At 39.6% G+C, this 17,760-nt stretch overlaps 2 protein-coding genes across 2 annotated transcripts in view; one reads left to right on the plus strand and one right to left on the minus strand.

Moving 5' to 3' along the window:
• Positions 1-16,629, minus strand: part of PEX13 (peroxisomal biogenesis factor 13) — a 33,664-nt gene extending 17,035 nt beyond the window's left edge. Inside the window, exon 1 of the mRNA XM_068973174.1 lies at positions 16,516-16,629. Coding sequence (XP_068829275.1) covers positions 16,516-16,607 — 92 coding nt within the window. The 5' untranslated portion in view covers positions 16,608-16,629. The remainder of the gene's footprint in view (positions 1-16,515) is intronic.
• A 557-nt stretch (positions 16,630-17,186) lies between these two features.
• PUS10 (pseudouridine synthase 10) overlaps positions 17,187-17,760 on the plus strand; it is a 78,156-nt gene continuing 77,582 nt past the window's right edge. Inside the window, exon 1 of the mRNA XM_068982770.1 lies at positions 17,187-17,211. The gene's annotated coding sequence lies outside the window, so the exon portion shown is untranslated. The remainder of the gene's footprint in view (positions 17,212-17,760) is intronic.

Genomic DNA, 17,760 nt, shown 5'->3' on the forward strand with positions numbered 1-17,760 from the left:
ATACAGTAGTATATACCTGGATAGTGTTTTCTGAACTATCCTTTAGTTTGGTTCAGGCATGCTTCTAAGGCCACTATCAATTCATAATGTCCTTTTTAATTTCAGGAATTGATGATTTAAAGCTGGGCGTCTGTTTCTATCAGGGCCTGTCTACTCCTTTTATATCCTTATATCTAGATGTATCTTTTCAGGGTCTAACATAAATGCATGGGTAATTTATCAGTATCTCCTGTTGCAGGGCATCTGAACTCCAACCATGCTTCAAAAAAGTGCTATTCTACTAGCTTCATTATCTAAGCTACTTTTTCTGAAATCAGCAGAAGCTTATGTGGAAAAACTGCGTCCAAAGGCCACGTTCACTTTTATGAATTTTCAGCTTTCCTGAATCTAAGCTCCATAAATCTTTACTTTCTTTTTTGCTCTAAAATGCCTTCTAGCAGATGTTTTTATATTCTGCTTACCTTTCAACTTGTCCTCAATTACTTTTTTCCCCTAAATTACTTATTCTGCCATCATCAAAAGTACTTCCTATAATTCTTTATCCATATTTTATACAGTTGTTGCTGTTTAGTCACTAAGTTGCATATGATTCTTTAGCGACCCCATGGACAGGATCCTCTGTCTGTGGGATTTCCCAGGCAAGAATATTAGAGTGGATTGTCATTTCCTTTTTCAGGGGATCTTCCCAACCCAGGGATCAAACCTGCATCTTCTGCCTTGGCAGGTGGATTCTACAGTATCTTACATTTACTTAAGCATCTGACTCTTCCTGTAAACAGTGAACTCCTCAAAGGCACAGGAGTTATCCTTGGTTCTCCATCACCTACTATAGAGCTTAGCATATAAATAGGTACTGATACAAACACTATAGGGTTTACCAGGTGGCTCAGTGGTAAAGAATCTGCCTGTATTAAAACCAAACTGAGTACATATGCACACATACAAACTCTATGTGGAGTCTTTCCTTAATAAGTATTTCATAAACAAGAATCACACAGACTATTAATATAGATTTTCTTTATATATCCTTGTATTGTTTCATAATTTCATATACTACATATGAAATGTAGCATATTACTCTTACTCTTCTTTGTTGTTGTTTTTGGCTGCCCTGCTTGGATTGTGGGATTTTAGTTCCCCAATCAGGGACTGAAACTGGGCCCTCAGCAGTGAGCGTTTGGAGTCCTGACCACTGGACCATCAGGGAATTCCCTCGTCTCTGTTTCTGGCGTACACAGATACATTCAGTGGGTATATATGGTTTTGCTTTATGTTACAACAAGCATAACTAAAGAAGCCTATGGTTAGAAGAACAAAACATTTTTCCATAGTGCTGAAAGAGCAAAAAGTCTCCCCCACCACCTTGAAAAGTTTCAAACAGGAAAGAAAAGTACAATGAATATCCACATACCTTTCATCTAGATTCAACAACTGCTATCATTTTGCCACACTTGCTTTCTCTTTCTCGCTCTACAGTATTTTAAAAATTCTTGAACTATTTGAAATTAACCTGCAGACCGAATAAATTACTCCTAAATATCTCTCCGGGCATTTCCTAACAACAAAGATACTTCATACAAAACAGTAATACTGTTTTCCCATCTTTGAAAATTAACAAATCAGTATTCTCTTGTTACTCAATAGATAATTCAAAACATATCCATTACTCTCAATTATCTTTGTCTAAATAGCTTTATTGATATATAATTCTTATACCATAAAATTCACCCATTTAAAGTGTAAAAAGCAAGATTTTTCATATATTCACAGAGGTGTACAACTATCACTATACGCAATTTCAGAAAATTTTCATCATCCCAAATCGAAATCCCATATTCATTAACAGTCACTCCCTGTTTCTTACTCTCCTCTAATCCTGGGTAATCACTAATCTACTGTCTAGCTATAGGTTTGCTTTCTTTGGACATTTCATATATAGTTGATCCCCTGTCATACTTATGTTCCCATAAAGCTGAAAACACTGAATTAGCAAGTACCAAACACTGCTCAAGAAGTAAATGAGTTAGGTTCCTTCAAGCTTCTGGTCAAAACATTTCATCTGATCAACACATATACTTGTTTTATACTTATATGTTTCTGTTATATAACTACTTTAATTATATTGTTGACTCATTAATAATGAACTCCTGGCCTAAAGCACAACTCAAGTCTGAAAAAAGTTTATCTAATGCTAATATTTTTTCCATAAAAGCTTCCTAAGAATACTAGACAGCACTTCAGTACTATGCTTATGGGTCAGTTTAAGACTGTGAAATCAAGAAAAGTGTCAAAAATGTGGCTGGCACTTAATAGATTTTGAAAGACACCTGTTTACAGTATGTGAGCTGAAACAAGAAGCCAGAGTGTTGTGTTCTGTTTAGCCTCAGCAAATAGATGACTCAGATATTTCACTGCTCTGTGTGTCTGAAAAGATTATGAAAATGGCTCAAGTACTGATTTCAGACTTACAAATAAATTTCAGTGAGTAGGAGAGTTTGTAAATAGGGAATCTGCAAATAAGGAGGATCTACTGTAAATGAAACATACAATATGTAGCATTTTGTGACCGGCTTCTTTCACTTAATGTTTTGAAGGTTCATCCATGCTGTAGAATGTATTAGTACCTTCAGTTCAGCTCAGCAGTGTCCAACTCTTTGTGACCCCATGGACTGCAGCACGCCAAGCCTCCCTGTCCATCACCAACTCCCAGAGTTTACCCAAACTCATGTCCATTGAGTCAGTGATGCCATCCAACCATCTCATCCTCTGTCGTACTTTTCTCCTCTTGCCCTCAATCTTTCCCAGCATCAGGGTCTTCTCCAATGAGTCAGCTCTTTGCATCAGGTGGCCAAACTATGGGAGTTTCAGCTTTAACATCAGTCCTTCCAGTCAACACCCAGGACTGATCTCCTTTAGGATGGACTGGTTGGATCTCCTTGCAATCCAAGGGACTCTCAAGAGTCTTCTCCAACACCACAGTTCAAAAGCATTAATTCTTCAGCGCTCAGCTTTATTCACAGTCCAACTCTCACATCCATACATGACTATTGGAAAAACCATAGCCTTGACTAGACAGACCTTTGCTGGCAAAGTAATGTTTCTACTTTTTAATATGCTGTCTAGGTTGGTCATAACTTTCCTTCCAAGGAGTAAGTGCCTTTTAATTTCATGACTCCTTTTTATTACTGAATTGTATTTATCCATAGATTGGTTGTTTCTGCCTTGGGGCTATTATAACTAGAATGATATTCCTGCGTCATATGGTAACACTGTGTTTAACCTTTCTGACAACTGCCAAACTGTCTTCCAAGGCAACTGTACCATTTTACATGCTCACCAGCGGTACATGAGGGTTTCAATTTCTCTACATTCTGTCAACACCTGTCATTATCTGCCATTTTTTTACAAAAGCCATCGTAGTGAGTGTGAAATGGTATGTCACTGTGCATTTGATTTGCATTTCCCTAATGGTTAATGATAGAATCTCTTTTCATATGCTTACTGACCAGTTTTAAAATCTTCTTTGGAGAAATGTCTATTCACATACTGTGCCCATTAAAAAAAAAATAGGCTGTTAGTCTTTATCATTGAGTTGTAAAAGTCAAAACGTCGTTTATATATTTTTTTGGGGGGGAGACAAAAATTCAATTATGTCTCACACATTGCATTTGGTTGGTTGTGTCCTCATTCTCATCTAAAAACAACAATAATGTCTTGGACTTTCAGAAGAGTCCAGCCAGTTTCCTTAATGAATGTCCCACGTTCTGAACTTGTGTTTCCCCTAAATGTTGTTTAACTTGTACCCCATCTTCTGTATTTCCAAACTAAAGTCTGCATCGAAAGGTCTAATCGAAAGGTTTTGGCAAGCATAAATCATCAGGGAAGTTTTTTACCTCAGACTGAATCACATCATTAAAAAAAGAAACAAAACTACAAAAAGGGTCAGTGGACTACCAAATAGTGTAGTACACCCAGGTTTGGATGAAGCAGCTCAGTGTGTAAGTGTTCCACTCAAATGAAACTACTTCATTGAGGCTAGGCACTAGGAAGAGCCACCTTGGTTCATAAAAATTTGCTTACAGTGGTAAAAATGATTAGAAAATTTGCTAACAACAGATTACGAGTTTTAGAAAGTTACGGAACTAAGACGGGGGAAAGAAAGTGAAAGTCGCTCAGTCGTGTCTGACTCTTTGTGACCCATTCTCTAGGCTAGAATACTGGAGTGGGTAGCATTTCCTTTCTCCAGGCGATTTTCCCAACTCAGGGACTGAATCCAGGTCTCCCGCATTGCAGGCGGATTCTTTACCAGCTGAGCCACAAGGGAAGCCCAAGAATACTGGAGTGGGTAGCCTATTCCTTCTCCAGCAGATCTTCCCGACCCAGGAATTGAACCTGGGTCTCCTGCACTGCAGGTGGAGAGACTCTGATAAAGCATTGAAAGGGGAGATTCTGATAAAGCCTCAAACCCAGGAAATGAAACAAGTTAACAACTGACTCAGTGACTTAATCTGTGATATCCTTAATCTAAGCTACCATTTTTATACCAGATTCTTACATGGGGAGTGGGTGTTGAGAGGGAGGTAGACGCAGGAAAGAAACCTACCAGGCACAGAGTACTGAATATAGAAGGGAAAGGTGAGACAACAGAACTCACAAATTCCTACTCAAAATGGTCACATTAAAAATATTCAAAACTATATACAAGAAGAAATAAAAACACTAGGACACCAAAGTAACAAAAATCAACAATAAGAATTAAAGGTCATTCAAGGAAAACTTAGTTTATATAACAACAAAGATTTTAAATATGTTTAGAATGGTCGAAGAGATGAGAATAAGAATTAAAGATTGAATGAATTGATTAAAAAAGTCAAAGATATAAATGAAGTCATAACATCTGTAAAATAAAAAGTGAAAAAAAATGTAAGTATGAAAAAATTTCATTAGAACTCTTATACACAATGCCCACAGACACAAGGATCTTGTAACTATGAGGCAAAAAGAAAATTAGCTGTTGTACAAAAAAGAACAGAGGAGAAATACAGAACTTGGGGAATTCTACTTCAAGTATGGCATTCTAAGGAACCAGATGAACCCTTCCACAGAAAACTATCAGAAAAGCTAGAGAGCCCATTTTAGATGTTTCTCAAGGGATGGGGGCCAGTTCCAGAGATGGCTGACAGTATGAGAAGCTGAGCAGAGCTTTTTAAAGCTTCTTTGAGCTAAGGAGACAAAAACTAGAGTTCAGAAGCCCAAAGAGGAGGGACAAGGTAATGCCCACACTTCAGACTGGGACTTAAAAATAACTGAGCCTCTAATATGACAAAACTACATGTTAAAAAAAAAAAAGAGCAATGTCAGACAATAAAAATGATATATATTCAGATAATGGAATTATGAGGCAGAGACTTTAAACAACTATGCCACAAATACTCAAGGGAAAAAAAAAGGCAAGATTGGGAATTTCAGCAGGGAATAGAAACTCTAAAGCTGGATCAAATGAAAATCCTAAAACTAAAAAAAAAAAAATAATAAAGTACCTAAAACTATGAACTCAATGACTGACTCATTTAATATCAGATTAGATGACTGAAAGAAAAACAGCAGTGGACTAGAAGAGTGCTCAGAAGAAAATACCCAGAATGAGGCATGAGTAACAAAAGGACACATACAGAAGAGTGTAAGACATGGGGAGTATAGTGAAAAATAGAGCACATATATATAATTAGAGCCAGAGAAGTGAAAAGACGATGAGCGGAAGTGATATTTAAAGAGGTAATGCTTGAGCCTTTCCTAAAATCAATGAAAGACATTAAGGCAGATTCAAGTTATCTATGAATTCCATTAAAAACAATATAATTAAAAATACATTAAAGCCCAACAAAGTATAACTGCTGGGAAAAAAGTTGGGGGGGGGGAGTAATCTTGAAAGCAGCCCGAGCAAAAAAAAGAGATTCCTTCTGAGGGAGCAAGAGTAAGACAGGGATGACTGAAACTGTCAGAAAGCTGACACAAAAAGGAAGCCCCCAAAAATGTAGGTCCCCCGATGACAATGTTGAGTTAGCATATCTCTAGACTTCCTGTCAACTACAGAATAACTGTGTCTATAGTCCAAAGCACAGAAAGTCAGACACCATTACTTGTAGCAGAACTACCCATGATATGTTTAATAGGAATTCTAGAAGAGATGGAAAAAGAATAGTGCTCACACAATATTTAAAAACAGGATTGGTGAGAGTTTACCTGAAATAAAGACATGAATCCTCAGATTGGGCACTGTGGGTACCAAGCACAAACACTGTAGCTGCTGAACAGGAGAATACATATACATACATTAATCTGAACATTTGAACCCAGATTCAATCCCAAAGAAGGGCAATGCCAAAGATGTTCAAACGACTGTACAAACGCACTCATTTCACATGGTAGTAAGATCACGCTCAAAATCCTTCAAACCAGGCTTCAGTAGTATGTGAACCAAGAACTTTCAGATGTTCAAGGTGGGTTTAGAAAATTCAGAGGAACCAGAGATCAAATTGCCAACATCTGCTGGATCGTGGAGAAAGCAAAGGAATTCCAGAAAAACATCTATTTCTGCTTCAATGACTACGCTAAAGCCTTTGATTGTGTGGATCACAACAAACTCTGGAGTACTCTTAAAGACATTGGAATATCAGACCACCTCACCTGTCTCCTGAAAAATCTGTACATAGGTCAAGAAGTTAGAACCAGACATGGAACAATGGACTGGTTCCAAATTGGGAAAGAAGTATGTCAGGCCATATATTGTCACCCTGCTTATTTAACTTCTATGCCAGAGTACATCATGCGAAATGCTGGGCTGACTGAAACACAAGCTGGAATCAAGATTGCTGGGTGAAATATCAATAACCTCAGATATGCAGATGATACCACTCTAATGGCAGAAAGTGAAGAGGAACTAAAGAGCCTCTTGATGGAAGTGAAAGAGGAGAGTAAAAACGTTGGCATAAAGCTCAACATTCAGAAAACGAAGATCATGGCATGTGGTCCCATCGCTTCATGGCAAATAGATGGGGAAAAAGTGGAAACAGTGATAGATTTTCTTTTCTCAGGCTCCAAAATCACTGTGGATGGTGACTGCACCCATGAAATTAAAAGACACTTGCTCCTTGGAAGGAAAGCCATGACCAACCTAAACATCATATTAAAAAGCAGAGACATCACTTTGCTGACAAAGGTCCATATAGTTAAACCTAAAGTTTTCCCAGTAGTCATGTACGTCGGTAAGAGCTGGACCATAAAGAAAGCTGAGGACCGAAGAATACATGCTTTTGCATTGTAGTGCTGGAGAAGACTTTTGAGAGAACCCTGGACTACAAGGAGATCAAACCAGTCAATAATAAAGGAAATCAATCCTGAATATTCATTGGAAGGACTGATGCTGAAGCTGAAGCTCTACTACTTTGGCCACCTGATGCCAAGAGCCAACTCACTGAAAATGACCCTGATGTCAGGAAAGATTGAAGGCAAGAGGAGAAGAGGGCAGCAGAGGATGAGATGGTTAGATAGCATCACTGACTCAATGAACATAAATCTGAGCAAACTCCAGGAGATACTGAAGGACAGGGGAGACTGGCATGCTGTACTTCATAGGGCCGCAAAGAATCAGACATGACTTAGTGACTGAACAACAAAGAGCCTAATAAAGCTGCAGAGAAGGAAGATATCAGGTAAAATTTTGAAAAATGCTAAGGTAAAGTCTGTAAAGAAATAAAAACTAGACTCCATAGAAAAAATTCTGTAGCTTTAAAACTTTGATACCAAACCAGAAAGATACAAAGAAAGTAAATTAGAGGCCAAATTCACCTAGGAACATATATGCAAATATCTTAAAATATTATATTTCAACATTGTATTTTTTTTAATCAAAATTAAGCAGAGTTCATCCAGAAATGCAAGGATGATTCAACACTGGACCATTAAGTGATGCAAGAAAACAGTTATAATAAAATAAAAACACAAAATATCCCAACAGATAAAAATAATTTATAAAATTTACTCTCCATAATAAAAATTCAAGCAAGGTAGCAAAATAGAAGTTTGCTGGCTATCTATCAAAAACAAAAAGCAAACATCGTAATTGATAGCAAAACTTGAGAATAATTCCAGTGAAAGCCTGGACCAATAGAAGTTCAGTTCAGTCGCTCTTTCATATCCGACTCTTTGCAACCCCATGGACTGCAGCACGCCTGGCTTCCCTGTCCATCATCAACTCCTGGAGCTTGCTCAAACTCATGTCCACTGAATCGGTGATGCCATCCAACCATCTCATCCTCTGTTGTCCCCTTCACTTCCTGCCTTCAATCTTTCCCAGCATCAGAGGTCTTTTCCAATGAGTCAGTTCTTCCCATCAGATGGCCAAAGTATTGGGAGCTTCAGTATCAGTCTTTCCAACAAATATACAGGACTGATTTCCTTTAGGATGGACTGGTTTGATCGCCTTGCAGTTCAAGGGACTCTCAAGAGTCTTCTCCAACAACATAGTTCAAAAGCATCAATTTGTCGTCACTCAGCTTTCTTTATGAGCCAATTCGCACATCCATACATGACTACTGGAAAAACCAGAGCTTTGACTATACAGACCTTTGTTGGCAAAGTAACGTCTCTGCTTTGTAATATGCTGCCAAGGTTGATCATAGCTTTTCTTTCAAGGAGCAAGTGTCTTTTAATTTCATGCAGTCACTATCTGCAGTGATTTTGGAGTCCAAGAACATAGTCTCTTGCTGTTTGCATTGTTTCCCCATCTATTTGCCATAAAGTGATGGGACCAGATGCCATGATCTTAGTTTTCTGAATGTTGAGTTTTAAGCCAATTTTTTCATTCTCCTCTTCCACTTTCATCAAGAGGCTCTTTAGTTCTTCTTCACTTTCTGCCATAAGGGTGGTGTCATCTGCATATGTGAGGTTACTGATATTTCTCCTGGCAATCCTGACTCCAGCTTGTGCTTCAGTTAGCCTGGCACTTTGTATAATATACTCTGCATGGAGGTTAAATAAGCAGCATGACAATATACAGCCTTGACATACTCCTTCCCCAATTTGGAACCAGTTCATTGTTCCATATCTGGTTCTAGCTGTTGCCTCTTGACCTTCATACAGGTTTCTCAGGAGGCAGGCAAGGTGGTTGTTATTTCCATCTCTTGGGGAATTTTCCACAGTTTGTTGTGATCCACACAGTCAAAGGCTTTAGCATAGTCAATAAAGCAGAAATAGATGTTCTTCTGGAATTCTCTTGGTTTTTCGATGTTCCAACGGATGTTGGCAATTTGATCTCTGGTTCTTCTGCCTTTTCTAAATCCAGCTTGAACATCTGGAAGTTTTTGGTTCATGCACTGTTGAAAACTAGCTTGGACATTTTCAGCATTACTTTGCTAGAGTGTAAAATAAGTGCAATTGTGCAGCAGTTTGAACATTTTGGGGCATTGCCTTTGTTTGGGACTGGAATGAAAACTGATCTTTTCCAGTCCTGTGGCCACTGCTGAGATGTCCAAATTTGCTGGCATATTCAGTGCAGCACTTTCACAGCATCACCTTTTAGGATTTAAAATAGCTTAAGCTGGAATTCCATCACCTCATTAGCTTTGTTTGTAGTGATGTTTCTAAGGCCCACTTGAGATGCACTCTAGGATGTCTTACCGTAGGTGAGTGATCACACCATCGTGGTTATCTGGGTCATGAAGATCTTTTCTATATAGTTCTTCTGTGTATTCTTGCCAGCTCTCCTTAATATCTTCTGCTTCTGTTAGGTCCATACCGTTTCTGTCCTTTATTGTGCCCATCTTTGCATGAAATGTTCCGTTGGTGTCTCTAATTTTCTTGAAGAGATCTCTAATCTTTTCCATTCTATTGTTTTCCTCTATTTCTTTGCATTGATCACTGAGGGAGGCTTTCTTATTTCTCCTTGCTATTCTTCTCAACTCTGCATTCAGATGTATATATCTTTTTCTCTTTTACCTTTTGCTTCTCTTCTTTTCTCAACTATTTGTAAGGCCTCCTCAGACAACCATTTTACCTTTTTGCATTTCTTCTTCTTGGGGGTGGTTCTGATCACTGCCTCCTTTACAATTTTACGAACCTTCATCCAGAGTTCTTCAGGCACTTTGTCTTATCAGATAGAATGAAAAACACAAGCACAGAAAACTAAACTGATCACACGGAGCACAGCCTTGTCTAATTCAATGAACTATGAACCATGTCATGTAGGGCCACCCAAGAGAGGTCATGGCAGAGAGTTCTGACAAAACATGGTCCACTGGAGAAGGGAATGGCAAGTCACCTTAGAATTCTTTCCTTGAGAACTCCATGAACAGCATGAAAAGGCAAAAAGATATAACACTGAAAGATGAACTCTCCAGATTGATAGTTGCCCAATATGCTACTGGAGAAGAGTGGAGAAATAGCTCAGGAAAGAATGAAGAGGCTGAGCCAAAGCAAAAACAATACCTACTCATAAATATGACTGGTGATGGAAGTAAAGTCCAATGCTGTAAAGAACAACATCGCGTAGGAACCTAGAATGTTAGGTCTATGGACCAATACAAGGATGTTGGCTATTTATGCTGGCTTATTTATAAATGACAGGATTGTCAACATGGGATTTAAAAAACTTCAACCAAATCATCAGGGCAAATTAAGAGTCTGACATTAAGCTGGATATAATATCTGTATCTTATAAAGGATAGGGAAGAACTTCATGGAAACTACAATAAAACATTAGACAAGGTAAAAAAGGATAAAATTTTCACCAATTTTACCTTACACAATACTTATGGATGAAAAGACTTACTTATATATAAATGGAATTTCCAATAAAATATAAAGTTCCAATAAAAAATATCCCAGTAAGTCTTTTTATAAAGGCTAAATGTGACAAAAGCAATTATCAAGTACAGCAATGCATGAAGGATTCTGACAAACCAAATATAAAAACTCATTATAAAGACAGTGTGGTGTTAGCATAAGTATAGATAAATAGCACAACAGAACATATCATGTGCTGTGTGCTAAGTCACTTGAGTCATGTCTGACTCTTTGTGACCCCATGGACTGTAGCCCACTAGGCTTCTCTGTTCATGTAATTCTCCAGGCAAGAGTACTGGACTGGGTTGCCATTTCCTCCTCCAGGGATTTTCCTGACCCAGGGATCAAATTGGGGTCTCCTGCATTGCAGACAGATTCTTTACTGTCTGATCCACCAGAAAAGCCAGAAATATAAAACAGATCCTAAATTTTATTATCATCAGAGAAGTGCAAATTAAATATCATTTCACACACATTAGATTCATAAATACAGTACTATAAAATAACATCAAGAGTTGAAAAAAATATAGAGAAACAGAATACCTTGCTAGTGAAAATGTAAAAATTGGTATACAACCACTCTGAGGAGCGGCATGTAAGAGTCAATAGTTGAAGATAAGCATACCCTTCCAACTAAGTAACTCACCTCTCAGAAAACCTCATGGAAATGTGAACAAGGAGAAAGACACAAGAATGTTTACTGAAAGTAGTAGTAGCTTTAAACAACTAATTCTCTAATATCTGAAACAGAACAAATACAGTTTACTTCTATGTAACAGAATATGTGTGCTCAGTCGTGCCTCTCTTGTCACTCCATAGACTGTAGCCTGCCAGGTTCCTCTGCGGAATTTTCCAGGCAAGGAGCAGGTTGCCATTTCTTCCTCCAGGGGATCTTCCCAACCCAGGGATCGAATTTACATCTCCTGCACTAGTAGACAGATTCTTTACCACTGAGTCACCTGGGAAGCCCCTATATAACAGAATATTCTATGGCAATTAAAACATACTACAAGAATACATCATTTTATAACGCCTTGCTTTATCATGCTTTGCATATAGTGTGTTTTACAAATTGAAGATTTGTTGCAATCCTGCGTCAAGACAATCTATCTGCGCCATTTTCCCCCCAAACTTTTTAAAATTTTGTATTGGGGTATAGCCAATTGACAATGTTGTGGTAGTTTCAGGTGAAGACCAAAGGGACTCATCCATACATACACGTGTATCCATTTTCCTCTAAACACCCCTTCCACCCAGGCTGTCTGCGCCAATTTTTTTTTTTTAAACAGCATTTGCTCACTTTGTGTCTCTGAGTAACATTTTGGTGACTCTCACAATATTTCAAACTTTTTTGTTATTATTATATTTGTTATGGAAATCAGTGATCTTTAATGTTACTACTCTACTTGTTTTAGGACACCAAGAACTGCACTCATAAAACAGCAAACTGTCAAAATACATGTTGTGTGTGTTCTGACTGCTCCACTGACCAGCCTTTCCTCCCAAGTCTCTCTCTTTGCAGGATCCTCTTATTCTCTGAGACATAAAAATGTTGAAATGAGGCTAATCCACAACCCTACAATGGCCTCTAAGTGTACAAGTCAAAGGAAGAGTCAAAAATGTCTACATTAAAAGCTAGCAATGAGGGCTTCCCTGGTGGTACAGTGGATAACAATTGGCCTTGCAAGGCAAGGGACATTAGTTCAATCCCTGGTTGGGGAACTAAGATCTCACATGCTGAGAGGCAACTAAGCCCACACATCTGTGTGCCACAATGAAGATCCTGTGTGCTGCCACACAACTAAGACCTAATACGGCTAACAAAAATAGGTAAATATTTTTCTAGAAAAGAAAAAAGTTAGAAATGAATAAGCTTAGTGAGGAAGGCATGCCAAAAGCCAAGACAGGCCAAAGGCTAGGCCTCTTACACCAGTTAGCCAACTTGTGAATACAAAGGAAAAGTTCTTGGAGGATATTAAAAGTGCTACTCCAGTGAACATGTGAATAAGAAAGTGAAACAACCTTATTGCTGATATGACAAAAGTTTTAATAGTCTGGCTACCTCGAATCAGTCATTAATATTCCCTTAAGCCAAAACCTAATCCAAAGCAAGGCCCTAACTCTTCAATGCTGTGAAGGATGAGAAAGGTGAGGAAGGTGCCGAAGAAACTTCGGAAGCTAGCAGAGGTTGGTTCACAAGGTTTAAGGAAAGAAGCTGTCTCTCTAACAAGGGAGTGCAAGATAAAGCTGCAAGTGCTAATGCAGACACTCTAGCAAGTTATCCATTAATGAACGTGGCAATACTAAATAACAGATTTTCAATGCAGACAAAAAACAGCCTTTTATGAGAAGAAGATGCCATTTAGGACTTTCATATCCAGAGGGAAGTCAATATCAAGCTTCAAAGCCTCAAAGGACAATCTCTTGTTAGGGGCTAATGCAGCTGGTGACTTGAAGGTGAAACCAATGCTCACTTACCATTCTGAAAATCCTAAGACCTTTAAGAATTATGCTAAATCTACTCTGCCTATGCTGTTATCAGTGGGACAACAAAGTCTCCACAACAGCATAACTGTTAACAATATGGTTTACTAAAAATTTTTAAGACCACTGTGCAGACCTCGTGCTCAGAAAAAAAGATTCCTTTTATATTACTGCTCACTGACAACGCAAGTGGTTACCCAAGAGCTGACAGAGGTGTACAACAAGATTAATGTTGTTTTCATGCCTGCTAACAAACATCCGTTCTGCAGCCCATGGATCAAAGAGCCATTTCAACTTTTAAGTCTAATTTCTAAGAAATAAATTTCATAAGGCTATAGCAGCCATAAATAGTGATTTCCATGATGCACTTGGACAAAGTAAACTGAAAACCTTTCTGTAAACTTTTCTTAACAGCACCTTTTAGATGCCATTAAAAACATCTGTGATACCTGGGACAAGTTCAAAATATCAATTTTAACAGGAGTTTGGAAGCAGATGATTCCAATCCTCATGGATGTCTTTGAGCAGCCCCAAAACTTCAGTGAAAAAAGTAACTGCAAATGTGTTGAAAACAGCAAGAGAACTAAAGTGGAGCCTAAAGATGTAACTTTATCGCTGTTACCTCATGATAAGACTTCAATGTGTGAAAAGCTGCTTCTTATGGATAAGCAAAGAAAGTGGCTTCTTCAGATGGCATCCACTCTTGGTGAGGACATGAAGACTGTTGAAATGACAACAAAGGATATAGTCTATTATGTAAATCTAGTTGATAAAGCAGCATCAGAGTTTGAGAGGCTTTACTCCAATTTTGATAGCATCTTACCTACCTACTGTAGGTAAGATGCTATCAAATAGGACTGCATGCTACAAAGAAATATTTGAGAAAGGAAGAGTCAACCAATGTGTCAAACTTCACCATAGTCTTATTTTAAAAAAATGCCACAACCACTCCAGCCTTCAGCAATGGGGATAAGACTCTACCAACAAAAAGATTACAACTGGTTGAAGGCTCAGATGATAGTTTGCAATTTTTTTTTAGTAATAAAGTATCTTTAAGGTATGTACATTATTCCTTTAGACAAAATGCTACTGCATAGACTTCAATAGAGTGTAAACATAACACTGGGAAATCAAAAAACTCATGCGACTTGCTTTACTGCAATATTCCACTTATTGCAGTGGTCTGGAGCCCAATCTGCATTATCTCCCAGGTATGCCTGTACAGCTTATATGAATGAAAAAAATAAAGTTCAAATAATACTTAGTGGAAAAACACTTTGCAAATGATAACATACAGTTTGATAATATTTATTTAAAGTTTAAAAAAATACTAAATAGTACTACATACATACATATGTAATGCACACACAAACCCAAATACTAAAGTATAAAAACATTGGTGGTGGTGGTTTAGTTCCTAAGTTGTGTCCGACTCTTGCGACACCCATGGACTGTAGCCCACCAGGGTTCTCTGTCCATGGGACTTCCTAGGCAAGAATATTGAGTGGGTGGCCATTTCCTCCTCCAACAAAAACATTATGCACAGTAAACACCAAATAGGGACAGTGGTTACTGTAGGAAAGAAGAATGGGAGGGTTGCTCTAATTTTTATTTTGTAAAAGACCTGTGGCAAGTCTGGCAAAATGTTACTAACTGCTTAAAGCTGGGAGTTAATACATGAGTATTTATCATCCTAGTCTCTACCAGTCTCTAAATGTTTAACACATTACAATTCACATTTTCTTAAAAAGTGGGAAAATGGTTAATTTTACATAAACAGAACTTAACCAGAAACAAGAATAAAAGTTTGCTCTTCCCAAGAGCAGTCCAAATTTTTAAAGTCAACCAAAAAAAAAAAGTCAACCACTCATAAAAAGAGGTAGCAGAAAGTGTCACCCAGCTTAACAGCATAATTAAACCTTATTACTTATGTGCCTATCATCATTAACTAAAGTAGCAATTGTGCTCAAACATCTTAGTAAAAGATAACAAGATTTCAGAACATAGCAGAAATTCATTCCAGTATGTTCAGGATTTCTATGTAAGGAAACGTACCATAGTAGGTGATCTGACATTCCAGTCTCACCATCTGAATTAAGACGTCCAGATCCACAGACTTCCCTGAGACAAGTCCCACACCCTCCCGGAGAACGAACTTATGGTTACCAGGGGGCGAAGGGTGTGGGGGGAGGAATAGAGTGGGAGTCTGGGACTCATACGTACACACTACTGTATTTAGATAACCAACAAGGATCCACTGTATAGCACAGAGAAAGCTGCTTAATATTCTGAAATAACCTAAATGGGAAATGAATGTGAAAAAGGATACATGTATATGTATAACAGAATCAATTTGCTGTACCCCTGAAACTAACACAACACTGTTAGGTTCCAATATAAAATAAAACTATAAAATTTTAAAAAATTAAAAAGAAGTCCAGATCCACCCAACACATATCACACAGGCTGTGAAATTCTCTTTTATTCTATTTTAACCTTATTTGAGTTGTAGATTCATTTAACACTGATTAAAATCAAACAAAAAACCATAGGCCTTAGGAAAAAAAAAATTACTCGCTATCTAACACACAAAGGCCACCGTTAGGCCTCAGTTTTGAACTCTCCCGCTTTCAAGTTGCTTTCACAAATCTCTATCCGAAACAAGGCTGGGTTATGCTGGAAAAGAACGCAGAATACAGGCTTGAGTTGTAGTTGCGTAAAAGTGACCTTTTGGGCTCTCACCAACTTGTCGAGAGATAGTTAAAGGCTTTAGAGACTTTGCTCCCTAATAAGAGGGGCTGGGCAAATGTCTCTCTCACCTAAAACGGACCGAAAGTCTCTTTAAGGTGGAGATGGTGGGGGAAAAAGAATCAAGCAGTCCCTCAAAGAGAAGGGACACTGAAAAGAGAAAGGTACCTGCCCCTCGCTTCCGAGCACCCACAGCCACACAGGCGCACAGGAACCCCCTGGAAAACGTCGCTATCGAGAGCTACCGAATCAGAAACAGCTGTCTGACACCGAAACGACCCCTGCAGACGCCCCGGCTGCACCTCGACCCTCGAAGGGTACGGGTGGGAGCTGGTGGAGAGGGGGAGGGGACGCCTCAGCACCAACAACGGCCTCAACCGCCTCCTCCCAAGTCCGCGCTGCGGCCCACAAAACTTGCGACTTGAAGAATCGCACACTCACTGGAAAGTGGGGCCGGGTCCTGGTCCCGGCCCGGTCCCCGGAATCCGGCGGGTCTCCCAGGGCTTCGGGGGAGGCGGCGGCTGGGACGCCATCTCCGCCTCCTCTCAGCTCCCGCTCGCAACTGGGACTCTCCAGGCCCCGGGACACCGGCCGCTTGAACGCCAGGCACAACTTGCAGAGCGCCGAGCCCTCCACCCGGACCGCCCCTGAAGTCAGGATGTGGCTCGTGGTGCTTTGCTGCTTGGGATTACAGTCTAGGTCTATACCACTAATCCATGGGAAGAAATGCTCTCTTTTTATTTGTCCTAGAAAGAATTTCCATTTTAAACCGAGGATAAGAGTTCATCGATATTTCCGGCAGCGGCTACAGTGCCCCAGACGTCGGAGTCCCACGGAGGCCTCCCTGAGACAAGTCCCACACCCTCCCGGAGTAATGCTCCACGCACTTCCCCCCCCGCGGAAGAGGCAGGGTGTGTTGCGACTGGCCAGGCACCTTGACTGATTTCCTTGCCAACATGCAGGGGAGAGAGAGTTCTCTCAGTCCTCGCGTGAGGGACCTGGTACTTTCGTTCTAAAGCTCTTGTTTCCTCGGGGAACAGAATTGCTAGACTCAATAGGTGCGTTGTCTTTAGTCTTCCCCGTTCTCTCGGAGGGCTGGAAGGGGTTAAATTTCAGGCTCCGGCGTCCTGGGAGAAGGTGAGGCTAGGAGGTCTGAGGAGAGGGGTTGGGGACTGGGTGCCGGAGAGGTGTGGGTGGAGGGGATCGTTGCCTTCCTTCTGGAGAGGCTTTGATAGCAAGGAGGGGTGCGTGAGAAGTTTTTGGGATCTGAGTGAAGGGGAGAAGGGCTTGCTTGGTTGGCCGAAGACTCGAGGTTAGACCTGGGGATGAACTTTCCAGAAATTAGATTCCACTGCAGAGCGTATCGGTAGCGCGATGCAGTTACGAGCACCTCCTTATTTAAAAATCCACACCCCACCCCACAAAACGAATGACCCCCTTCTGTATGAAAATGAGTTTTAAAAGATCCCAGGATGTAAGACTCAGCCTGGGTATTTTCCTGCTCCTTTGCCATAAATAGTTTCTGTAATCGTCGGAGATAGGAAGAGAAAATTCATCCTCTCCTCTAGTAAACCAGGGACCGGGCGAGTTACCGCTGGTTTGTGGAGAAGAGACTCTAAGGATCCTGACACCTGGGAAGAGGTTCTGTTCCAATATGTTCCAGTTCTTTGTGTACACACGTAAACT

The sequence above is a fragment of the Capricornis sumatraensis genome, chromosome 1 (genome assembly GCF_032405125.1).
Source record: "Capricornis sumatraensis isolate serow.1 chromosome 1, serow.2, whole genome shotgun sequence".
NCBI lineage: Eukaryota > Metazoa > Chordata > Mammalia > Artiodactyla > Bovidae > Capricornis > Capricornis sumatraensis.